Source organism: Phodopus roborovskii, unplaced genomic scaffold, assembly GCF_943737965.1.
Source record: "Phodopus roborovskii unplaced genomic scaffold, PHOROB, whole genome shotgun sequence".
NCBI classification, from domain to species: Eukaryota; Metazoa; Chordata; class Mammalia; order Rodentia; family Cricetidae; genus Phodopus; species Phodopus roborovskii.
In genome coordinates, this window is record NW_026126461.1 from 3,373,874 (window position 1) to 3,399,475 (window position 25,602).

General features: G+C 46.9%; 1 protein-coding gene across 7 annotated transcripts in view; it reads left to right on the forward strand.

Annotated features, from left to right (window-relative positions):
- Agap1 (ArfGAP with GTPase domain, ankyrin repeat and PH domain 1) overlaps window positions 1–25,602 on the forward strand; it is a 436,703-nt gene that overhangs the window by 206,820 nt on the left and 204,281 nt on the right. For all 7 annotated transcript variants that reach the window (XM_051190767.1, XM_051190761.1, XM_051190762.1 and 4 more), the window contains exon 9: window positions 2,505–2,597. In XM_051190767.1, the coding sequence (XP_051046724.1) occupies window positions 2,505–2,597 (93 nt within the window). The remainder of the gene's footprint in view (window positions 1–2,504; window positions 2,598–25,602) is intronic.

Genomic DNA, 25,602 nt, shown 5'->3' on the forward strand with positions numbered 1-25,602 from the left:
TCTTTCCGTGGTGTCTTAAAAGCTTGCTGTGTGATGCTGATACTATTAAACAGGTAAGCACACAGGTACCCAAAGATAGCACAGAACCTGAACCTACTCAGAGAAGGACAATACTGTAGAAGAATTGACACTTGGTATCTTGTGGAGAACATCTGCTTCTGCCTTATTGGTTGGAACTGAGAAAGCAGGCTGTTTGATGGGCAGCATTGCCAGTCACGATTCTCTGGCCAGTGTACAAGGAACTTTGTTTATTACATATAGGGAGTTAAACATTTTTGAAATGAAGTAGAATAGTTCCCTTCCCTCTGACTTCAGTGTCTGGGGCTCAGCAGTCATTCTGGTGGCTTGAAGTCTCCAGATGTGCAATGGGTGGGATCAACCCTGGTTCTGAAGAATGTGGCAGGCTGGATATAGCAATGGGTACCAAGGGCTGCCAGCAGCATCTAATGAGCAGTTTTGGCAGAGAGGGGAGGAAACAAACATAGCACTGGAGTCTCTCCGAAGTGGGCAGGAGAGCAAGGAGTCTTCCCTTGGGATTCAGAGGCGTAGGGTTTCTTATCTAGTGAAGTGCTTTAGTTGTTGGATCTCAGTCTCCGTGAGTCAGCCGGTTGAGGAAGGCAAACCCGCAGCGCAACAGCTTAGCTTGTTGGAGTTCCTTCCTTTGGTTTTATGACATATTCCACAAAAATCTTCCTTTGGTTTTATGACATTTTCCACAAAAATGGCACCGTCATTGACAGATTTCCTTTTTTCCAATGTGTTTCCTGAGTTTCTGTGATTGTTTTCTGAGCCTGTGATTGTGCCGAGCAGGGCTCCTATCTCTTTACATATTTGGTGCTATGTACCGCGACTCTGGCTGTGGCTTCCTGATTCCGTGGAATCCAGAATCCTGCTCTGAGAACAGCAACCGAGGACAGATGCGCTGCCTCAAGGAAAATGTTCATTTTTTTTTTTTTTTAAAAAAGTGTTTGTTTTGTTAATTATTCTGCTTAATGGAGAATAATGAAGATGGATTTTCAAATTTAGGTATTTGAACTGCTAAAATTCCCCAAATGCCCTTACTGCTCTCCATTGGTTCAGAATTTCTGAAATGTTGTCGGCTAGGAGCTTAGGATCTTCATTTTCCAGTTGGAAACCTCATGTGCCCACCTTCCCACCAACTGACGTCAAGTCTTGCTGTGAAGAGTAAAGACCGAAGGAGTTTCTATAGCACTGCTGAGGTCCGTGATGATGGCACTCAGCGTGGGGGGCCCAGGAGGCATTTGATCAGCGTGAAAGCCCCTGTAATCAGCTTAGAGTGTGCCCTCTCACATGCACTGCCGCGTGGCACAGCCACCACTGTCACAGGTGCTTTCCTCTGTGTCCCTGGCAGTAGCCTGTCCTGGAATCTTAAGTCTGACCCATCAGCCCTTGCTTTTATTACATCCCAGGGCCTTGCCCTTTGCATTCTGTTGTAGAAGCATCGTCCGCTCGCCCCACATCCTTTAGAATCTGAATTTCATTAGCTGCTCCCAGCAGCACCGGACACTACCGAGTCTCTTCATTTCATATATCATCTCAGATTTGAAAAGCACAGGAAAATGTTTCTCCATTTTCAATATTGCGTGAGTAATGTTCCCATTGAAAAGTAATGGAGTGAAGTTGTCACTTGTCAGCACTGTTATTAAGGAGGACGAGTCTCAGATCTTTCTCTCATAATAAAATAAATCTGTCAGACAATCACCGTGCTTACACTTGCTCATGCCAGCAGGAGACAGGACATGGACGGAGGCTGGCACTCCCACAGCTTTCCCCAAGTGCCCTCCTCCCACACCTGCCGGCTACTGGGCAGTTCACATAGCATCAACAAATCCGTCCAAGATAATTGGCTCGAGAACCTGGCAAGCAAACAGTTGTTTATTGCTCCCCGAATATTGACATTTTGTCAAAAAGAGATTTTCAGTTCTTGCCTCCGTTATCTTTTTGTTGCACAGTAGACTGCTTTAACTTTGAATTGCTGTTTTCTAAAACCATCCAGAAGCAGTAAGAGGAAACATTGCTTGCCCCTTGAAACAACTCTCCGGGGGTGTCCCAGGAAGTCACACTGCTGAGTGGTTAATAGACTCTTTAAATCATCTAGACATGAATTTGATCCATACATTTCTATAGTTGGGCTTCCGGATAACCTTTGAGGGCCCTTCTCTCCTCAGCTGTGTTAACCTAACCGAGGCTCTAGAATGTGTTTTCTCGTTGGGTGTTGCTTTCCTGAATGGTCCGTTGGTTTCTAGTAATTGGATTTTGAACTCTTTGAAAGAAAAAAAAAAAAAAAAGAATTAAAAGATAATTTCGCAGTAGAAAAGTCAGGGGGAAAGTTTAGAAAATTCTTTTGGAATGATGAGTCAGTGCAGACGAACGGCTGGGGGCGTCAGTTCTGAATCCTCTTGGCAAGAGCTGTGGACATAGGGGCGAGACCCGCCTGGCAGCCACAACCGTCGCCCAAATGCTAACTTTACTTTTGCTTGCAGTCTAGGAAAGGGAGCGACCCAGACAAAGAGAAGAAAGGCCTGGAGAGCCGTGCGGACAGCATCGGGAGCGGGCGAGCCATCCCAATTAAGCAGGTACACTTGTCCCCTTCCCCGCCTCGCTGGAGACACACCTCGGTGCAGCCCGAGATGGTGCTGGCTTGGGCACCAGGGTTTGTTTGATGTGCTCTGTTGATGAATGTAGAAGTCACTCACTTGACATCAATTAGAAGGGGTTCCTGTGTGTATTAAAATGGGATCATTAGAATAAGAAGAGGGAAATGCAACAACAGCTCTAATGAAGTGCGGTCTGCCCGCCTGCATATGGAGTGTGTTTCCATGCTGCACTGGCTTCAAAGGCTGCCTTTGTAGCATGGCTTTGATTGGGCCGCTGGCCGCCAGGCGACAGGGGTAAATCAGATCGCTGTAGAAGAACCCCTTGTGATCACAGGAATAGCCTGACGTGGCCCTAATTTGCTCTTGCAGACGGACATCTGAACACTGTTTCAGGCTGGTCTGTAACAACGAGGCAATTAGTTGTAATAATCATAGCTGGCGTGTCAGCTGTGTGCTCTTGTTTGTAATTTGCTAATGAAGGGATTGTAACTTTGATTAGGTTCAGTTTCATTTAGACCTTATTATACACAGGAACATTTACAGCTGTAATGTGGGGCCTTAATTAAACTTCCCCATTACACAACAGGACTTGAATTCAAGCATTTGTTTTGGCCAATGTTGCTAGCCTGAAATGGGTTTTCATTAGCCCGGAAACTGGGTCCTAAATTGCTTCACGTCCCTAGCAAGGCACACTGGAATTCACGTGTGACGTCTTTTGCTGCTTCATTTCAGAAACAATAAGAATAGAGTTCAGGCCTGCTCAGCAGCTCTGAAATGTCATCTTTTTTGGTTGATAAAGAAAGCCAATTGATTTAGAGAGAGAGAGAGAGAGAAAGAGAGAGAGAGAGAGAGAGAGAGAGAGAGAGAGAGAGAGAGAGAGAGAGTGTGTGTGTGTGTGTGTGTGTGTGTGTGTTTCCTGTTGGGGTGAGAGCAGGAAATGTGCGGGCAGGAAATAGCTCTGCCTTCCATGGATGGCACTGGTAGCCCATTCTTAGCTCTGGATGATCTAGGGCATCTGTCACCCTTTCCATAGCTATACCCCAGCTTCACTTGGCCTGTGCGCGCACAGTCTCTGAGGGAGGGGAAGAGTGTTCCAGAAGTTAGAGCAGGCTCACCTCAGCGGTTTGCAGCTAACGGCTGCAGCCCTTGTGAGAAGTCAGACCATTTCAGATTGGAGATGTGGGAGTTAAAGAGTGTGGGTATCTCTGAGAAACCAAGACTGCTGCAGACCGACCCTCCAGCTGCAGACCAGAGTGGCCTGCGCGCCACATACGTATGCCCTCTGCACAGGGCAGTGTGAGCCTTTGACCCAGGGCAGGGTGACCCACAGGCCTTAGCCGAGGCTACTGTGCCTCTGTGTAGGGCCACCCTTACTGTACTGGGTGACAGATTTGGGGGCCAGCTTGCAGCATGCCGAAGAAAACATTTCACCTTCCATGTGTTTACATACAAGGCAAGAAGCCTTCCCGGTGATGGGCTGTGTTTTCCTTGTAAACAGGTTTATTACTTCTGAGGGCCAGGTACATAGTTGTTCACTCATGTTGCTTATTTAATTGTAATCTAACTCTACATAAAGCCGTTTTAATGCATGATTTCTGTGCAGTGTCATTTCATGTAGCGTTATAAATGTTATTGAGCTGTTATGCACTTGAGAAATTGGTGCTGGAACACTGAAGATTACCACTCAGTAGACATCTTCCTCATTCCTGTCCACAACCGGCTTGGGGTGGTGGGCAAAGCGGGGGTGTGGTTTGAGGGGGGCATTCACTTTCTCAGCAAGAAACTTCCGGGTGAGCCAGCCAGGCCCTGGCATCAATGGAAGCTCACTTGATTTGTTCCCTGCTCATCTTTGGATAGGGCCAGCTTCTCAAACTGGACTTCCGGTTTGCAGAGACCGAAGGTGACCATCTAGTGTAAAATGAAGGCTCTGCATTCCTTGGGAAGCTTTTCGTTCTTGAACATTAATTATATTCTCCTTGAAATCTTAAGTCATGGTTTCCTCGTGACTCCTGTCACCCATTCAGTGCCCACAGTGAGGAGCCATGGACTAACTCCCACCAGGATCTGCTCCCAGCGTCACATGGTCCCACTGTAGTGGATGCTCAGGCCTCAGACCCTTCAAGTGCAAAGTGTAGACCCAGAAGAGAAGAACTCTCACACCCAGACATTCTGCAGGAAGTATTTCCATTCTGCAGACTGCAGTTTTCCACCTGTGATGTTCCAGGTACCCGCGTCAGAGCCTTCCTGCACATTCCCTGGAATAAGGTGGAGACTGTAGGTGGCCCTGGTAGTTCCAGTGATCTGACACTGCATGCTGTGTGTGCTCACATTTTCACGGCACATGGACCATTTGAGACTGGCTGCACCCCTCACTGCCCTCACCCTGCTGTGGTGACCTCTGTGTGGAAGCAAGAGGGTTGACAGGACAGAGCCTGAAAGGGCAGTTCCTGCTTTAGAATATTCTAGAAAGTGCATGGGTGGATTTCTTAAATAAATGAATGTCTAAATGAGAACTTGTTATCTATGTGTATCTCTGTGCAGAATCCCACTTAACAGCCCTGGCATTGTAGACTGGAACCCTTGGGTCATTTTGTTCGTAAGTTAAACAGGCTGAACATTCAGGACTAGTAGCTGGGAAGCCGGGAGCCTCACGTCTGTGTTCTTTCCACTCCATGGTGACAAGAAGCCTCCAAAGCAAAGTTACAGTTTTAAAGATTGTTGCGTGTGTGTGTGTGTGTGTGTGTGTGTGTGTGTGTGTGTGTGTGTGTTAATTTTATGTGCACCATATGTATGCAGGTACTCGAAGAGGCCAGAAGGTGGTGTTGGATCCCCTGGAACTGGAGTTACAGGTGGCGTGGGCTAGAAACCAAACTTGGGTCCTTTGTAAAAGCCTTGAGTGATCTTAACCAGTAAGCCATCTCTTCAGCCCCAAGTTATGGTGTTAAATGAAACATGGGAACTCTCACCTCACACACAGATAATCTTGTGCTGTGTAGAAGAAACGGCTAAGGCTATGCCTGTAGCAGTATGTTTCTCTGGGGATGCTGCAGGAATGTGCATCTGTGCTCAGGAGAAAGCACTGCCTTGTATGCAACTGCCCCCTCGGTCCCACTCACAAGCAACAGAGTCCCTGGTCTTCAGTGAGTCCTGGTTGAGACTTGTCAGAGCTCCGCCCAGCTGCTGGACCGTTGGCCTCAAGGCGGAGAGGAGTCACTCCAGTTCCTGTCCTTGAACGCCCGGGGTTCTGGTCATCACAATCTTCTGCCCCTGCACAGGAACTTTGCAAGTGCTTAGGAATTGAGTGGGGCAGTCTGCATGCCCTGCAGCCTCCCTCGCGGTTGCACAGGGTGCCCATGTGCATGGGTCGTCTGGCCAAGTGACCATTACCAGTGACTCATTTCTCTCTTCCCCTGTCACAGGTTCCTCAAGAGTAAGGAATTGTTTTCTAGGCTATAACTTCATTTCTTCAGGATCTGGACCCAACTCTTCTGTCTTGTCTGGGTACCCAGAGTGGATAGATTTGTAGAGTCCTGTTTCTTTTCTTACTAATAGGATAAAGGTCTACTCGAGTAGAAATGAAAAAGCAAAGCAAGAAAAATAAAAGCCAGTGGCCCAGCTCAGCGGCCAGTGGGCTTGTCACGTATTAATTTTTCATCGCGGTGGCAAGTTGTACATACATAATCACTTGATTGCAGTGGGAGTTAGGGAGCTCCTATGGTGTCATTTGCATAAATCTTGTTAAGTCAATGGCAGTTAATGAAGTACAAATGAGCCCGGAGAAGGTGACATGCAAATCGTGGGTGGCAGATGGGAGGTCTGTTTGGGGGACGGCAGCTGTGTACTCTCCTTTCTTCTTCCTCTTTAGCATTTTTTAATCTCTATATTTGAGTGCAGATACACAGCCCTAAGCCTCCTCCCCTCCCGTGCACTCCCAGCCAGGGCCTGATGCCCATGCTGAGAGTCAGAGATGGGCGGGAACATGCCCCACACACGTATGCATATGGGTGAATAGGCGTAAGGACACCTTAGCTCGTCACACTTCCACAATTGAATTTGGAATGCGGTCAGTGGGGACAAACAAAAACAAGCCTGCGCACAAGTCTCAGACTCCAAACGTGAGAGTACTGTGTATACTTAACTGGCTTCTGTTTTGGGGAATCTTCTCTTCATTCCTCATGCAAGCCAGCTGCAGGTAATTAGGCTCAGCGTCCCATCCTATGAGCCTGCCATACCCAAAGTGGCTGTGCTGTTAAAATCTGGCCTCGGTGAAGACCCCCATCTTGTCAGACCCACAGGCCAATCTCAGCTTTGCCTGGGGTGCCCTCGCTTGGGAGAGGTTTTGCAAAGCCCTGCAAAACACGGCTTCTGCCTTCTCTTGGAAGCCCTGGGCTTGATACTAGATCCATGGTTCTGATATTTTGAGAGGATCTAGACTTCACCAAAGAACCCCAAGGAGGTGTATGTAGAGAGCCTGCACCCTGCGGCAGGAGCCTGCTGGGTCCTCGCCGCCCGCATCCTTGGGGTTTCTCAGCGCAGTTTCCAGTTCTTTGGATCTTCATCCACATCTCTGCAATTGTGGAAGATTCAGTGTCCCTAAAGTGGGGATGGGGACCCCAAGTCCAGAAGGCCTTTCGCTCTCAGAACAGTGGTTCCCTTAGTCCTAATATCATGGTAGCCCCTCCAGCTTCCTCCTCTGCCCAGGGGGCTTGAGAGATGAGGTTCTGTGACCTGTCAGAGTACTGTGGGATGTTAGGTACTTTTCTTACCACTGTGACAAAATGCCCTCCCCAGAAGAACCTAAGGGAAGGAAGTGTTGCTGACCCTGCATAGCTCCAGGATATGGTCCATCATGGCAGCAGGAGCGTGGGGCAGCGGCTCACATTGTACCCATAGTCAGCAAACAGAGAGAGACAAAGGCTGGTACTCAGTTTTTATTTTCATTTTTTTCTTTTTTATAACATCTGGAATCCTGGGGCCCCTGAGATGATGTTGGCCACACTCAATGGAGCTTTCCTTTTCGTGGGATTACTCCCTAGTAGTGCTCTCACAGATGCACACGCCCAGAGGAATGTCTCCTGGGTGACCCTAAATCCAGGCTGGTTGACAGGGAAGATTAAGCATCACATACCTTCACAGGTTGCTTCCTGTCACTGCATGGTCGAGGCTGTGTCCCTTCTTTGCACTGAAGTCACTGTTACTTGCCAGTGCGGGGGAAGAGCATATGGGAGAAGCTGCTTTGGGTGAATAGTATTTCAGTGCAGGTGGCTGCTTCTCCTGAGAAGGAAAGAGTATGGGATGAATAGCCTGGTTACCTCTCTAGGACATGGGTGTGTCTAGGGTCACCTTCTGGGTCATGAGAGGAAGTGCTCCCTCTCTGGCCTATAGGAGAATAGCAGGGGGCAAGTAGAGTCATTCTGAGGTAGGTGGGCATGGCTGGAGTGTTCCTTCCTTCAGCTGTCACTGTAGTGGTCCTTCATAGATGCTGGAATGTCCTCAGACTGAGAGATTTCTCAAACTGCCAGGCTGCCACAAGGACACTTGACCAGTGAAGGGACTGCCTGGCTAGCGGTCCCCTACTCAAGGATGCCAGGGTAAGAGAATAGATGTGAATTATTCACGGAAAACATTTTACGAGTGTTCACAATAAAGCCTTAGCAGAAGTTCAGCAGTAAAATCAAATTTTTAGTTTTTCAAGCGATACATAGGGTTTCACGCTAGCATTTTCATTTTGTTGTGAGTTTCCATTCTAATAGTATTTAATAGCATGCATAGTGTCTGGCATTGCCCAGCCCTACTGAACTCCTGTCCTCGAGTCCCAGGGAGGAATGGGCCCCTCGCAGCAACAGTGAGCGCCCTAATGTGTGTGGCCTGGCTCTCAGACCAACACCACAAAAGATGGTTAGGGTGTCTGTAGTGACTCTGTTTTTCCTCATTTGTGACATGGAAGAGTTCGGGGAATGTTGGTATCAGATTCTACACACACCAAATACCAGAGTTGTGTTTGTAGTCTGGTGTAAATGAAAGCATTACACAGCGTCAGGCATACACCAGACCCCTCCCTCACCTACGACACCGACTCCTGTCTCTCTGTGTTTAGAGCTGCAGTATCCCTGGCCACAGTGCTCCTGCGTGTGGTCTGCAGTAGCATGGCCCTGCCACACGCAGCCATGGTCACTCCTGGCAGCAGATTCCCCTGTGGACCTGCTCCACTGAGAAGGGGGCATCTGAAGAAGTCTTCGGTGCTATCTGTCCTAGGCTTTTCAAGAAAGGCCTCACACGGTGACATTTTTATCAGGTCTTAGCAAAAGTACATTTCCCTTTCCTTCATCTCAGGAAGAGAATTTATTTTTAACTGAGTTACTGAGACCCAGTTTTAGAGCCAAGTGCACCATTTTCCCTTGATACCGACACTCACCACTATAATTAAATATATGGAAGCTTGATGAAATTTAAAGTGGACATGGGAGTGCTTGGGAAATATTTTCATAGGTTTCTTCATTTCCCTACAAGTACCTAACAGCAAACTTGTTTGTAGACTGGGGAAAATGGAAATACTAAATACTAGTCTTTTGTATCACATCAGGCCATCACCTGCCATTTTGACCCGTCTCTCTGCCTGTGGAGCAGCGTTAGCATCGGCCCAGGGCTCCTGAGTGCAGTCTGTCATGGAGTGCTGGCAGTGATAAGCTGAGCACTCCCCATGCATGTGAGAGGCTTCCGATGTGTTAGGACAGCTTACTACCTTAGATCAGACCCTGCTTAAGTTTTACCCGCCTGGGCCCTGTGACATAATGAGGAGTCTGCAGCTCTGTGGTCCAAGGTTGCAGCATCAACCAGTGGAGGAGCTGGGATTCAACCTCCCCAGCCCTATAGCAAGCCTGCAGCAAGTCTTCCCATCTAACACTGCGCATCACACAGCAGACTCCTCTCAGGGGTGCCAATGGCTGTGTCTTCTCAGGGGACCGGGACGTGGACCAAGTGAGATCTTGAAGTGCGACCCTGAAGTGGAATCATCACCTCAGGTTTGCAAGGTTGAGTGTGTAAATTGAGCATGTTTGCCAGGCATTTCTGCAGCTGCTGCTGCTAGTGATGCAGTCCCAGGATCCATACTTTGAGTTTCTCTCATCTCCTGGGATCTCCTGGGGCTTCTCACCGTTGAGGCTGAGTCGTCGATCTGATGAGATGTGGTACCTTCCTTGTTCTTCTGCCAACACCTTGTTGAATATTGGGGTCTTCTGCTTCCCTCTGTTGTGTGCACTCATGATGGAATGTTGTCTCCATGGTATCTGAAGGGCAAGGAGGGAGTGGAGAGGAGGGCACGGTGGTAGCCATGAGGGTGGTGACAGTGGTGGAAATGGTATTACTGAGTTGGTAATGTTGGTGGTGATGGTAGAGGGGGCAGCAATGGTAATGGGTGTGTTATTAGTGATGAGTAGTAATGGTGGAGCTGCTGGTAGTGGAGGTGGTGGTAGTGATCGCTATAGTGATGGTGGTGGAGGTGGTGATGATGGTGGTGGTGTTATTGATGACGGCTATAGTGATGGTGGTGGCGGTGTTGTTGATGATGGCTATAGTGATGGTGGTGATGGTGATGATGGCTATAGTGATGGTGGTGGTGATGGCTATAGTGATGGTGATGATGGCTATAGTGATGGTGGTGATGGTGATGATGGCTATAGTGATGGTGATGATGGCTATAGTGATGGTGGTGGTGGTGGTGATGGCCATAGTGATGGTGGTGATGGTGACAGTGGTGGTGATGGCTATAGTGATATAGTGATGGTGGTAGTGATGGTTATAGTGATGGTGGTGGCGGTGCTGATGATGATGGTTATAGTGATGGTGGTGGCGGTGTTGGTGGTGATGGTGATGATGATGGTATTGGTGAAGATGTGATAGTAGGGGGTGGTGGTGATGGTGGTGGTAGAGGTAGTAGAGGTGACTGTGGTGGCAGTAGTGGTGATGAGCAGATGTAAGTTGATGGTGTGAACATTTTTTTTCCCCCTCAAATGAATTTTTTATCCTTTTAAAAGAATTGGTTAACATTGAGGAAGCTGTGCTGTACATTGTTACCCTTTAGAAACTGTATAATTTTTAACCCATCATCCTCTATATTTAACTCTGTTTCATGTATATAAGATGCTATATTTGAATTACACGAGTAGCCATTCTCTGTCTATTCTTTAAAGAATAAAAGCCTTTGTCAGTGGCCCAGAAATCATCTCAGACCTGTGATTTCTTTCAGCCTTTTCTACTTTTTAGAACTCATTTGGAAAAAATTGTCTCTAAATAAATGTCTTTATGTTCATCATTTTACTTAGGAATTTTTAAATGTTAAACCCACAAATTTTAATGATACTACGGAATGTTATTCAAATATTCAGTCTCACCAACTACTTCGTTGTTCTGTAGAAAATTGTTTAAAGTTTGTAAGTATCGTGGCAGCTACATAAAAAAACACATAAGCCAAGGTGCTTCTGATATTGTTACTGGAATTTGGGGAGTCCCATCTGGGTCACCAGATGATACCCAGGAAATCAGGGTCCCCTCTTGGGGTTGTTGGTCTCATTAACAAAAGAATTTAAGAATGAACTCAAATGATACGTGAGGACATTGTTTATTACACCCCAGGGCAAGCAAGCTGTAAATCTCAGCAGCTACCCAAAGAAGACTGGAGAAAAGAAGAAAAAAGCTACGTGTTTGAGGTGGCAAGGAGGGCAGACATGGCGGACAAACAACCACGTGACGGGGAGGGGAGCTTTTGAGAAAAGTAAGGAAACAGAGTTTGGGAAAGTGAGCTTACAGGGAGGCGTGGAAAGAAAGGAAGAGTTACCATCTCTCGGTTATTCAGAACAGGTAGACTTAAAAGCTCACATGCCCTATAAGCTGCACTAAGGGTAGGAATTCTGGGAAGGAAAAGTATGGCACCTCATTGAAGAACTAATTATTCCCACCTGTCTCTTTAGCATGGCTTATGGTGAGCTTGCCTTTCAGGTGCTCTCTTGGCTTCTGGTTAGTCCCACCCATCTGGAGTATTATGCCTCCACCCAAGCCAGAGATTCTGTTCCCTTGATCAGTTTCCCTTAATGAGATGTTATCGATGCTCCAGCACTCTCTCAAGGAATGACATGAAAGAGAAGAACAAGATGTAGATGGCCACTGCCTCAAACAAACCATTGGGTAATGGTGTCAGACTTAGGTTTGACCACTATTGTTGTTCTTTTGCTGCAACTAATGCCTATAAAACACAAACACGAGACTCAGCGCCCACGTGGAGTTTATTGAGAGAGGGGAGAGGAAGAGGGGGTAGCTGGTGGCCAACCGAAAGCAGGAGAGAGAGAGAACAGAGAGAGAGCAAAGAGAGAGCAAAGAAGCAGAGAGAGGCAGAATGGCAGAGAGAGAGAAGCACTTGGCCACTTGCTTTAAAAGAGGCTTGCGCATGTGTAACTGAGTCCTCTGGCCACCAGGTAAAGATGACGTAGCGATGGCCATGAGCGTCCGGCCATCGTTGGGGCGGGGGTCAGCTGGCTGCTAGTTCCTAACAACTATAAGCAAGCAAATCAGGGAAAGCATTATAGGACTGCACTACTTTGCTACTGAAGGCTTCTTGGAGGACAGCTTAGCAAAAATTAAGAACAAAAAGCCAGGCATTTGTGGCTCACACCTTTGATCCCAGCACTCTAGAGGCAGAGGCAGGTGGATCTCTGTGAGTTCAAGGCCAGCCTGGTCTACAGTTAGTTCCAGGATAGGCTCCAAAGCAACACAGGGAAACCCTGTCTCAAACAAACAAACCAACCTTAGAAAAACACCTGACTAATTCTGTCCCTGTAATCTCTCATCTAGAACTGTATTCCAAGAAAGTAGTTCCCAGGGAGAGAGATGAGAAGGGTCTTAACAGTTATTGCTACTGTTGAGAACTGAACATGGGTGCCAGGCGAGGGGGCGCATTGGACTATGTGCACCTCACCACCTGCACTTGCAGGCCACTCCTTAGTCTTTCTTGCCACTGCCAACCCGAGCCTTTGTTAGGCACATTGCTCAGCCGTCTTGAACCATCAGATGTCTCTTGCATAGCTCCTGGGTGTGGGGAGGACACAGAGCACCTGCTCTTTAGTGTGTGCAGGAGGAGGCACCTGGTTCACCCTCTGCAGTTTGTGGCCTTAGCTGATGTCATTTGCAGAGGGCAAGGGCTGCCAGCTTTCTTCATGGGAAGACACTTTTAAAGTTTCCCCTTGGTGAAAGTAATGGTGAGGACATGGAGTGGCTATTGGAATGCTGTGACCATAGTCTGTAAAGCTGTTTTCATAAATTGTATTCGGTCACACATTAGTTTAAAATTATTTCTTTCTGAAAAGTTCTCATGTGTACCATGTGTTTATGTGTGCATGCCCATGCATTTGTGTATGTGTGTGTGTGTGTGTTTTGTGTTTATGTGGATATATAAGTGTAGGTGTATCTGTGTTTGTGTGTGTATGTCAAGGATGTTGGTACATAAGCTGCTATTTTTTCCAGTATTGATTAGGCCTTTAAGTTGTATTGCAACTCAGGTATTTCAGAGTTTGGTTGTTACAGTGATGTGTGTGTGTGTGTGTGTGTGTGTGTGTGTGTGTGTGTGTGTGTACACATACAGGCATACATAAAATTTTCAATGATTTACAATATCCTTGTCTCTCCCCATAGTAGAGGGCAGGCTAGAGAAGCTTGGGGTGAAGAGGACAGCAGAGGAACCTGTAGGAAGGGACCTTCCAGGTAGATTTGGAGGGAGTGGGCTTTCAGAATGGTGACCAGAGAGAGGCCTCGGGGATAGGACACGGTGGATAGGTCTGCCCTTAGCCAAGGGTTCCTTTTATTTGGAACATTCTCCTGTCTATCACAGTGCAGATGTGACTTGAGCACCCCTGAGGCACTGCCCCCGCTGAGGTCAAACGGTTAAGTGTCTCCTCTAAGGATCCCACAGGCCAACTCTCTCCTGGGGTTCATCATGTGATTTTTTTTTTTTTCCATTGAAATTAAACACTCTACCACTCAGTATTTGACTAACTTTTCTTAGGTAATGCCTCTCAGTGAGTAAGAATGTATATGTATTTATATACACATTTATGAAGCATATTAGCTAAACTGATGAATGCTGATCAATAGTAACATATATTAACCATAAGATCCCCAATCACCTTCACCTTCTGTCTTTACATTTTTCCCCCAATAACCAAGTGACCTGCTTGGAATTGCTATCCTAGCATGGTAAAAGAGCTGCTTATAAACCTGACAAGTTACTTGTTTTACATATAGGGAAACTGAGTCCCAGGAATAATAGACTGACCCAAGCTTTCATAGGTGGACAGATTAGGACCCATCTTCCAGAGGCTTCTCTAGAGCTCTGTCCACAATAAGCACCATGGGCTGTTTCTTTTTCTTGTGTTCATCTAAGGACATTTGTAAGTACTGTTGCCTGCCGCAAGTCAGATTTTGTTGGCATTCTGGCTGGCCATTCTCTTTAAACCCCCCCCCCCACTGGTTGAAGAAGAAAGTAAATGGGAAGCATGGCCCTTGAGAAGACCTGGTCCTCACAACAGAACCCATCTCACTTCTCTGTGCTGCCTGTTTATCCAGCTAGCTTCTCAGTCCCCTCAGCAGCCCTGCAGCAACATTCTTCCATTGAACAGATAAGAAAGCCAACAGATTTAACAGATGAGAAACCCAGATTTCTCTTTGCAGGACTCAAACCTGGTTTGCTCACTCCCCAAACCTGCCAAGCCATTGCTGCAACTTCCCTGGCCACATCAAAGCCAGTGGCACAGGATGGTACCCAGAGCAGCTGTGGGAAGACTTGTCTGGATAGAGCTCGTAAGGAACAGTCTTGGTTGCATGGCATCCATGTTCTGGGGTAGAGCTGGTCCCAAAGACCTCTTTTCCCTAAAGCAAAACGCTCTCAGTGTATCCAACAGCCGTTGTTCGTAATTGGAGTAGCTGGAATTCGCTGTGGTTTTAATTAGCTGATTACTAGTTTTCGAAAATGTACTGTACTCACTGTGGGTCTTGCAAATTGGTAACCGGTAGCTACCAGCGTAATTAAATATTTCAGAGCACTTGGCTGCAGTAGCATTGAACTGTGAAGAAATAATGCTGTATAGCCAATCAAAAAGAGATACTTGTAAACTCATTTACAGCGGCAGTGTGTGTTAGGACCATCACAGGGATGCTTATTGCAGGAGAAATTAAAGATACAATTTTGTGCTAAGAGGCAATATAGAAATTAGTTCCTGAATTACTTGTTAATTGATTTGGTAATCCCCTCGGGCCCGCATGCTCTTTTCCCCCCTTTTTGTTGTTGCATTCAGTTAACAGTGACTATTCCCAGAGCAATAAAAATATTTTTCACACTTAGATTAGATAATGCCCTTCCATCACGCTGCTTCCGTTTATATTTGCAGCACCAAAAAAGCACCTGCCTCAACTCCAGTTTGTCTTTCCGGGCTGGGTGTGGTTTTTTTTTTTTTTTTTTTTTTTTGTTTTGTCCCCACCAAACTTGCCACAGCCTTCGTGGGACAGAATAATTCCCGGAGGAGGAGAGCGTGTTTTTTATGTCTCATGTTCTCTCATCCTCCTTCCTAACGGAATTTCTCCTTTTTATCAACAGTAGGGAAAATTCCCGTAGAATTGATTCATACCACGCAATTCAGCAAGAATAAACACAAGACCATTTGTAGGAAAGTGCAAATTGCTACCGGAAATGAATTCTGAAGACAATGAAGCCTGTTTACCTACGCTGAAATTTAGCATGCATAAAAGAAGCACCCAGAGAAGGCTGGGCTGGCCAGAAGTGGTCCCTGAGCCCTGGTTGTCCCTTAGCCTTTCTGCTTAGACAGCCAAAGGAAAGGACACTGAAATTGAGATGCATATTGGGGCCACTCCTGTGAAAGACAGAACTGTTCCTAGGCATTCTTGGCATCTTGTGGGCTGCTGCACATGTGGCCCAGTAAGCAGTATGGAAGACTGCTGGGAAAATGTGATTCCACTGGTTTTAAACTACCCAGTTGTATTTCCTACTGCCCTTTGCCTCCTGTGTATATAAATACCGTCTATTCAACTATGGTACCCGGCATCCTAGGACCTACTTTTTCAAATAGATAATATTTATCCCAGTACTAGGGATTGAACCTAGGTTCTCATGCCTGATAGACAAGCCCTCTGTCATTGATCTACACACATCTCCAGCCCAGATGATATTCATTTGCAGTTAAAAATAACAGAAAATATTTATACTTAACAATTTCTTTTTTGTTATAGGGCTGTATCAGGGATAAATTACTTCTTTATCATACTGGCATTCTCTTGTTCATCTGGTAGATATATTTGCACATTGGTCAGTATAAATAAGAAAATGCAATACTTAATCTAAACACCTTCCCTGTGTTAGCTGGACCCAGGGATAGAGGTAGCTTGATGAGTTAGCGGCACATAGCGCCCAGCACTCTGCTGAGATACCCCTGGTTGCTGGAATGTTCCTCATTAGTGTGGTCTGAAAAGGTCCTACAGCATACATCCTTTGTCACTCAGCAATACTGATATTTTGGTGACTGTCATCAAGGAAAGGTGAGCTCATGACCTTGGGTTTAGTTTTGTTACCTTGTTCCATTCTTATTGTCCTTACTGTTCCATTTCTCTAGATGGTTTTAAATGTCGTCGTCATTACCCCACAGAACCATCGGTGGTTCACTTGCCAAAAGTTGCTGCATCGGTACCCAAGTTCATCCCTTTGTTTTACCAGATTATAAAAGGTCGGGATTTGGATGCATCCCCCAAAGCTATGGCTTTATTACATTTCTCCCTGGTTCCACTGGCCTCATATTTGATCAACCTACCTTTGATTTTCAGATAACACAGAAGGTGCTCCACTTTCTAGAGAATTCAGCAGGAAGTCCCACTTGGGTCTGAGGGATGCAAGAAGCAAGGGAAATGTACAAACCTGGTAACCATGGCTTGCACTTCTTCCCAAATTGCAGAGGAGAGGAGAGGCATTGGCCTTCAGATTGGGAGGACACGATTGTAAACATCAGATGCGACAAATAGGACTCCCTCCTCCTCTAAGCAGCTCATGTTTGCAGATAATTTCTAGTATTTCCCAGGGAATCGCTGCTTTTCTTTGAGGGTTTTTGTGAATTTGGTTCTCCACCAAGACCTGTAGTTTACATTCTGTGGTTCAGGGCTTTGTCTGAGGGTCTGGTACAAGGGGCGGGACTGGCAGGGCACCTCCAAGATGACGGCTGTGTGCTTGGCATTTCTCAGGGTGTTTCGGCACTCTAATGACTATTTTTCCTAATACTGGTACTAATAATTTTTCATGGCTCACATTGAGTAGGTGACATTTGGATACGTTTATGAACCTTATCAGTGACTTTTAAAAGTTCTTAATGTGCTGTGAGGGTGCTCTGTTGGTCCCTGAAAGGAGAGGAGAGGGCATGAACATGGACCTCTGCCTGCATGTGCTCTTAGCTGTATGTGATGGGTATGAAACATGTCCTGTGTCCTGAGTTCCATTTCAAGGTTTATCACAAAGGAAGGACCCGCTATGGGAGCTTCTGGAGGTCCAAAGAAGTGAACCTGTGTGTCAGCGTGTCAGTGACGTTTTAGAAGGGTTACTCAACACTGAACAACCTGCTGAAGTGACAGCTCAGGCAGAGAGGTGGGCAGGAATACTTATTAGAAACCTCCCAAAGGAAGATGAGTGTGGATAGTGATCTTGACTTTTAGATTCCGGGTGATGGGGTTTGCTAGCTTGTTCTCTGCTTTTCTGGGAAATGGGTGTTTCTTGGGCACAGGTGGTGGTAAGAGTTCCAGGAACAGCAAAGCAGTGTAGCGGGCTTTCTGGAACTGATAGCCCCCAAATTATGACATGGAGACTTGTTAATTGTGAATGCTCAGACTTGTTTCTAGCAACCTTTTTTTTTTTTTTTTTTTAACTTAAATAACCCATTTCTATTCATCTATGTGCTGTCCCGAGGCTCGTTTACCTCATCTACATACTGTCCTTCCTGCTTCCTCTGTGTCTGTCAGCTCCCTCCCCCCCTTTCTCTCTGTCCGCCTTCCCTGCCTCTCCCTCCTCTGCCTGGCTATTGGCCATTCAGCTTTTTATTAGACCAATCAGGTGCTTTAGATAGACAAGGTAAAACAACAACACATCTTTACATAGTTAAACAATTATTCTGTAACACAAACAAGTGCACAACATCTTTACATAGTTAAACACATTTCTATTCCACAACAAAGCAGACACTGATCTGTGTTGCTAACTGTGCTGAGGGGTAGGGAGGCATGCCAGCTCCGGGGGTATACAGACCACAAGATCAGGGGTATACAGACCACAAGATCAAGAATCCAGTATTAATCTATTTTGTCACTATATCCAAAGTTCCCAGATTAGCCCTCAGGAAGTACTTACTTATGTGGGAAACCTCTGTTCTCACAGCCACCTTATGAAGGTAAGGATTAATGTCTTTCCTAATTGGGCTCTTGGGGCCACACAGCTTGGAACTGGCAGTGGTGTAACCCTTAAACTGCCAGGGGGAAGCCCAAGTTCTGTGTATTCTGGAAGGTTTGCAGAAAATGCTTGGGAAGGGGTATCCAGAGAGGCAGTGCCTCAGCTTCATTCTGAGATCGGTGAGGTGACTTCTGCTGTCTCTGGTGCCCCTGGTTCCCACAGAGTTGAGGCTGACTTTCAGCAGGATTCATAGACCCTTTTCAATCTGAGGAGGTGAAAGTAAGGTTGTCGGACACGGACCGCGGTCTCCCCAGAGTTCTGATCCTCAGTGTTGAGGATTGGGTGTCATTACTTTATACTGTGCCTTCGTGCCTGGCACAGAGGCTGATCGGTGGCCAAGTGCCCTTGTGTTCCTGTAGCTTTTCTGCAGCCAAGCTCTGGGTTGTTAGGGGTGGGGGTACTGCCACGACTTTTATTTAGCCCTTGTCTGTACCGTGATGAGCCTGTGCGGCCATAGCTGCTGGAATCCACAGGCAGCCCAGCTGCTCTGGCCTTGCTTGGTGGTAAGCATTTTATTTTCTGCAGATACCACAGTGCTCCATCTTCTGCTGTCCCGAATATAGTGGACAATACTGTCCCTTCTGCAAGAACGGGTGTGTCTTCAGGATAGAAGTTCCATGGCACATTAGCCAAGCTCAAAAATAAAAACAAGACTTCCTGAGCTTTAGAGGGTTCCCTGCTTCACATGGAGGCTTGATGGCAATTGCATGTTGAAAATATTGTGAGTCAGGAATGCACTTAATGCCTCTAGCCAAAGGGGACCCTGTACAGTACATGGCAGGCAGGGTGCCCACCAATATGATCCATGGGTCTTACGGGGCTTCACTTGCTGGTGTTGCCCAGTGTCTCAAGACAGTAGAACCACTGATCCTCATCCCTAGCCCAGGGGGAAAAATTCCAAATTCAAAACTGAAAAGTACTGATTGCAATGTGAGGGCTCTCTGACCACAGTGTCTGTCACCCCGTGATGGCCAGGATTGATTTGTCTAGGCTTTGTGTCTTCTTGATCCTTCAACGCTATATGTGTGTTCTTCCCAAACTGCATGCTAGATTGAAGAGGAGAGTTTCCTTATATAGAAAGCCCATCTTCTGTCAAGTGCTTACCAATAACTGTGGCCTCCCTGCTGCAAATTCAAGCTCACAAGGTACTAGTTCTATCAATCATGCATACTAGCTATTGTGAATGAAAGATTCTAGTGTGGGATTCCCTTGAGAGAAGTGATCATGGGGGAGGCTGGCATCTTTGAGCAAGCCCAGGAAGGTCCAGTCACAGGTCTGTCTTCATTGTCCTAGTGAGGGCTTCCAGATGTGCCTTAGGATGGGGAGATGCAGAGAACATTTCCACAGGGTTCCCAACACAAGTGTCACTTGAGGATCCACACTTTTATACAAAGTGTGGTCACATAGGACACACCATTGCAGAGACTCCGTGCCTCATGAGGGTTCACTCCAGGTATTATGCATTCTCTGGGTTTGGACTATATATACCAAATATATACACTACCACTATATTGTCATTCCAAGTAGCTACAACGTGTGCCTTGAAGGTTCTGGAATCTTCCTACATATTAGATCCTCCTTCTTCCACTCCCAGGCACCACCGATCATTTTACTGTCTGCATGATGGTGCCTTTTGCAAAATGTAATATTATATTGTTGGAATCTTTAGGATGGTGTGCTGGTTTGCTTTCTTTTTCAACTGAGGCAATCTAAAGTCACCTTGGAACAGTTCTGGGGAAGGATCATAGTCATTGGGCATGTCTGTGAGGGGTTGTCTTAATTGATGTGGAGGACTCTGCCCATTGTGGATGGCACCATCCCCTAGGGAGGCAGTCCTGAACTTTTGTGAGAGTGGAAACACAGAGCTGGAGGCTTACACATAAGCAAATTCTCTCTGCTCTTGATGAGGTGTCACGTGATTAGCTACTCCAAGTTCCTGCCTTGACTTCCTCACAGGATAGACTATAACCTGGAATTGGGAGCGGAAATAAACCCATTCCTCTCCTGAGTTGCTTTTTTCTCAGAGCTTTATGATGGCCTCCGAAATGAAACTGGGGGCCGTGCCATCCACTGACACACATTTAAAGGTTCTTTCAACTTTCCCCATGCTTGGAGAGTTCATTTCCTTTTCTTCTTAATACCTCTTAATGCACTGTTGGCAGAGTCTGCCACAGGGTCTATGTGTGCCTTGGATTCTGCCAAGTTTGGAAGGTGATGATGAAGGCTGTTACCAGCGTTTGTGTTGGGTTTTTCGTTTTGTTTTTAAATGAACTTCCCTCCTCAGCACACCTATGCCAATACCAAGGAACACAACTGCCAAGATTTTTAGTTGTGTAGAAACTGTCAAACTGTCTTCCAGAGTGGCTGCACTGCCCTGCATTTTCCCCACCAAAGGCACAGACTTGCTCTTGTTAGTTTCGGACCTTGGCTAGTCCATCATTTGAACCCCAGGTCTCCTGAAGTTTGCCAGTCCCTAGGGTGTAGAATGCCGTGGCCCGCTCCCCCACCTTGTCTTTGCTCCTGTCTACTGCCCATGTGGAACTTCAGTTGTTACTCTTGTTACTGATTCTCAGTGTCTGTGACATGCTTTGGATGATGTGCCCCTGTGGCTTGATTCATTTGTAAACACCTCCCCCAGTTGGTGGCTGCTGAGCTCATTCTCCTGACTAGTGTTCTGCTGTTGGTTTGTGATTTCATTCTGTTCTCAGGCTTGTTTAGTTTGGCCTGTAATATTTTATTACCATTTTCCTTACTGTTTAGTGGAATCAATATCAGCCATTTTTTTTAACAGTGTTTTAAAACCTTATGAGTGAATGTTTCCTCTACTCTTGATGATTTAATTGGCCAGGACCTCAGGACTGGGTGACATAATATTATAAGTTACATATTGCAGATGTTTATATTTAATTCTACTTTATAAGCATTCAGGAATGTGCAACAACGTTCTCATGCATAACCATGTCCCACATCCTGTAATCAGCAGTGAACAGTTTACTAACTTCCGTATTTGCTGGCTGGAGTGACCATGTGCACACCAGGCTCTGCTGAGTCTGGGGGACGGGCACAGTCTGTGGCCAGGAAAGCAGGCGGGCATCAGCAAAACTGCATGGGTGGGTGGGTATTACGAACAGGAAGAGAGAAGAGATGCTATAAGAATGTATCTGTCCCCCTCCTTCCTGGGCGTAGGACAGGTGGTAGCTACCTCACGGCAACAATAACCCCTCCAACCCCGTAATGCAACCAGGATCAGGGACTTGGCTCTGAGGTTGCACAACTAAGAGTTGAGACCTGTACCGATTGAAGGGCAAGGTGGGTCACAGGAATGACTGGGTAGCCTCATAGTGGGATCTTTGGCATAGTCGCTGGCAGGGTTGGTTGGTAAGCAGGCTTCTGGGTGCAGGGGTGACCAGTGTACCAGCACTGAGGGGACACTGTAAGTCTATCCATTCTCCCTCAAGCCTAGATCTTCCTCAGAGCACTTCCTGCTGCCCCCAGGCTGGTCCCCCATCCTCTGGCTTCTACGCAGGCCTGAAGTCTTGGCTCCTGAAACAGTGGGCAAAGAGTAATAATGTGTACTTTGCCAAGGGGGCCTGCCCAGCCAGCGGGTACACCAGCTCTATCCCATGCCCATTTCCCTACTCGTGTTCTAGTGGCACTTCTCTCATGGTGTGCCCTGCCCTCACTCTCTGCCCTGCCCTGTGGATGCCCTGCTTGCAGCCACTGTGGCGATTGTCTGACCTGCTTGCGGTCTGGGGATCACGTTGAAAGTCCCATTAACTCTGTTAACAATGTCCTTACCTCCGGCTGCACATTTATGTATCAGCTCTCCTTCTAGAATCGGTCTGGTTGAGTGTGGTGTGGAGCACGAGGACCAGATTGACTCTCGGTGACGTCAGCTGGAATGGCTGCAGTCGGTTAGGCTCCCGTCTTAGAGCACTGTGGGAGAAAGGGCATCGGTCCCAGGTCATCTTCGCTCACACACAGGCCTAACCAGCTATTCTGCCCTACCTAGAATGCAGTTCAAGACTTTAGTCCCTAAGACAGAATGTGGGGTAGATTATCACCCCAGGTCCCATCATGCACCTCCCTGCCCTTCTCCACGCAGCATCCTCCACCCTGCACAGTAACTGCCTTCCTGGGCTGTGTGTAAAATGGCAGAGCTGCCTAACCTTGCCATTATACCCCATTGTGGTGTGTCAGGAGAGCAGAGTTCCCCCATTCTCTGCAGCCTGACTTGTAATTAGAACCCTTAATTCACACATTCAAGCCTGCCTTGAGAAAATATTTTATCTGGAATGTCATATTTGGGGCAGCTTACGCTGGAGTTCGCATACATTTTTACCGAGTATTCATTTAGCAGACTATTATGAAGGAGGTCCCCAGGAGAGGATAGGAAAATGCCATTTAAATAAAAGGTCACCCAAGGAGGAGAGGCTCTGAAATGAGACAGGCAGCTGGAGAGAAAGCCAGTTGTGGCAGGAAGCCTCTCACCTCCTGGGAACGTGTGCAGAGAATGGGCTCCGCTGCCAGTACTGAGGACACAGCTTTGAGCCCTGGGGACAGTGCAGCCCTTCTTAGAACCCTAAGCAAGCAGAACCGACTCTGTTGAGGGAAAATTCCAGACTCATCCCTGTAGCATCATGAGGGAGGCATCGGATTCATAAACTGTAGTAAACAGAATGAGATTAGGACAACTCATCTGTAACCTTGTGCTCCCCTGCGTCTGCTACAACACATCCCATCCCATCCTGCTCACTCCTCCTGCCCTAGCCAATCACACAGCAGCCTCCGGGTGGACAGCAGTACCACACCAGGCCAAGGGTACTGTATTACTTTTCTCCCTGCAGTGACAAAGTCTCAGATGAAAAGAACTTAAGAAAGATAGGGTCTATTCTGGCTTCCAGTGTGAGAATCCGGTCCATTTGTAGGGGAAGGCATGGACCAAGAGCTCGAGGTTGGTCACATTGCATCCACAATTGGAAGCAGAGAGAGATGAATATTGGCTCAATTGGCTTTTCTTTTTGTTCAGCCCAGGACCACAGCACATGGGATGGTGCCCACAGTTAGGGCCCATCTTCCCACTTCAGTTAACACCATCTAGAAAATCCCTCACAGGGTTCAGGGAGGTGGCCCAGCAGGTAAAAGCCCTTGACTTGCAAGCATGACTTCGATCCCTGGAACCTACAGAAAGATAGAAAGGTCCACTGCCACCAAGTTTTCCTCTGACCCCCACATATCTATTCTGGCACTTGCAGCCACGTCATACACATTTGTCCATACTCAGTGATATTAATAAATTGTTCAAAAAAACACCCTCTCCAAGAGGAAATCTTGTTGACGTTAACCATCACAGGGAGCTTCCAGAAAACGTTATCAGGGTCTGGTCACAACTAATGTAGACCTTCAGTGGTTCCCACTGCCTGCCCTAAAGTGTCCTGACCCCTTTGGAGGGACAGAAGCCCTAGCCTGAGTCTCACCCCTCCCCCAGACACACACCACATGACCTACCACATGCCCCATCACTTTTCCTGACATGTTGTATGATAGCTTCCATGGGTTGGTTTCCAGACTTGCAGAAACCAACTATTATGTTCATCCCTATTATCTGTCTTGTAAACTTACCATTTTTGAGACGTTCTTCCTAGCTTTCTGCCTTGAAACCTTTCTGGTTACTACCAGGCAAGAATATCCCCCACCCATGGCTGCTACTTGTTACCCCAGGTGACATCTTCAGGGGAAGGGCTCACCTTTGGCTCTCCTGAGACAATGGGTTTCACGAGTACTCTCTCCTGTTACATGTATCCTTGCTCTGCACACTTGAAAAAGAGATCTTGCCTCCATCGAAGAGAACTCACATTGTGTTAAATGCCGTTCATGCCGTGTGTTAATCAGCGTGTGTAGATTAAGGTGGGAAGTAATGGAGCTTCTGCTGCCTCTCAGTGAGGTGGGGAACAGCTCACCACTGGCTGGAGTGGCTCGGCTGTCACTGCGATTATTAATACGTTGTAAAGACATTTTGGGGATTCCGCCATATTTTGTATGGTTGCCAGAAAAATGTTGACAGTCGTATTGTGGTTAATAAATTCATTTAGATTTATAAGCATTGTTTACAGAACCTGTTCGCCTGCTGAATCTCCGGCAGCATCTGTTCCTTCTTACTAATTAACTGCTAATTACGAATGAGCTTTGTGTGTTTGTCAGTATAACTGGCTCATGCATTTTGTAAGGAACATTAACAAATTGATTTACATAGCGGCAAAGCAATCAGAAGAGTAAACTGAACAGCAAGCATCTAAAGCCCTTTAGCCGGTTTCTGAATGAAGCAAACTTTTGATACTGTAAATATTGTTACACGTTTTCCGTTACCTTAATTCTTCGGTAGAGGCACAGTGGTCGGAAGCATTATAGACTGAGCACTAGGCAGAGGCGAGAGGTAATGCCAAGCACTTGCAGGTTGGCCTCCTGAAACCCATCAGGGAGCTGGCGGGATACAACCTCCAAAACGCAGTCCTGTGGGAAGCACTCCTAAGGAAAACCTCTTTCAGAGAGTACAGCGGCAGCATGTTGAGCCACTTTTTATGTCACTGGAGTTTTGCTGTACCTTTAATGCCAAGTGAGTGTCTCAACCTGCATGCTGCAAGCCTTTGTCCAGAAATAAAGCTCTGGCATCTGGTGCCCTACCTCCTCTGGGGCCCTGCTGGTGTTGGCTTAACCCTTAAAGACAGATCTTTCCCAAAACTTACTCAGATGCAGGATTTCAGATGATCCACCTCACCTGTCCATCCTCTGAGAGCACAAGATGACCAAAGCAGGCCTTCTTCACAGAGTGCCATTTGCATCCAGCAGCAGCCAGCATCTAGCCTCAGCTGCAGCTAGAGCCCTCCCTCCCTCCCCCCAGCTAGCACAAAGCAGGGAAGAATACAATCCATGGGTGTGCATGGAGGGAACTGTGCATGGAGGGAACTGGTGAGTGCTTCAGTTCTGGCACGTTCTCCGCAGGCAGGCCAGAGGGTATCCAAAGAATTTTGAGAATGACCCAAGTTCAGTATGCAGAAGTGCAGTTGAGCTCAGCAAAGCATGGCTGTGTTCAGAGGCGAGTCCCTTGCTAGAAGGTCAAAATACATGGCATTGGCAAAGCCTTGACCCCAGAGTTGCTTGGAACTCAAGGATGCTGGGTATAAAGACCAGTTGGAGCTTGGGAGTGAAATTTCATAGCTGTGACCCTTTTGAAGACCATCAGAGCTCGTAGGAAAATAGAGGTAGATAGACCATCTCTAGGTGTGTCTGATGGATGAAGGGAGTCCATGATACATGACTCAGGTGGCACACATAATAACTCAGTAGACCACACTGCCATCAAGTATTTAGGTAGCAGTCACTGGTTTAGCACCATATTTTATGTTTATAGATGATCATAGTGACTGTACATGGGGGATGCCTTTCTCA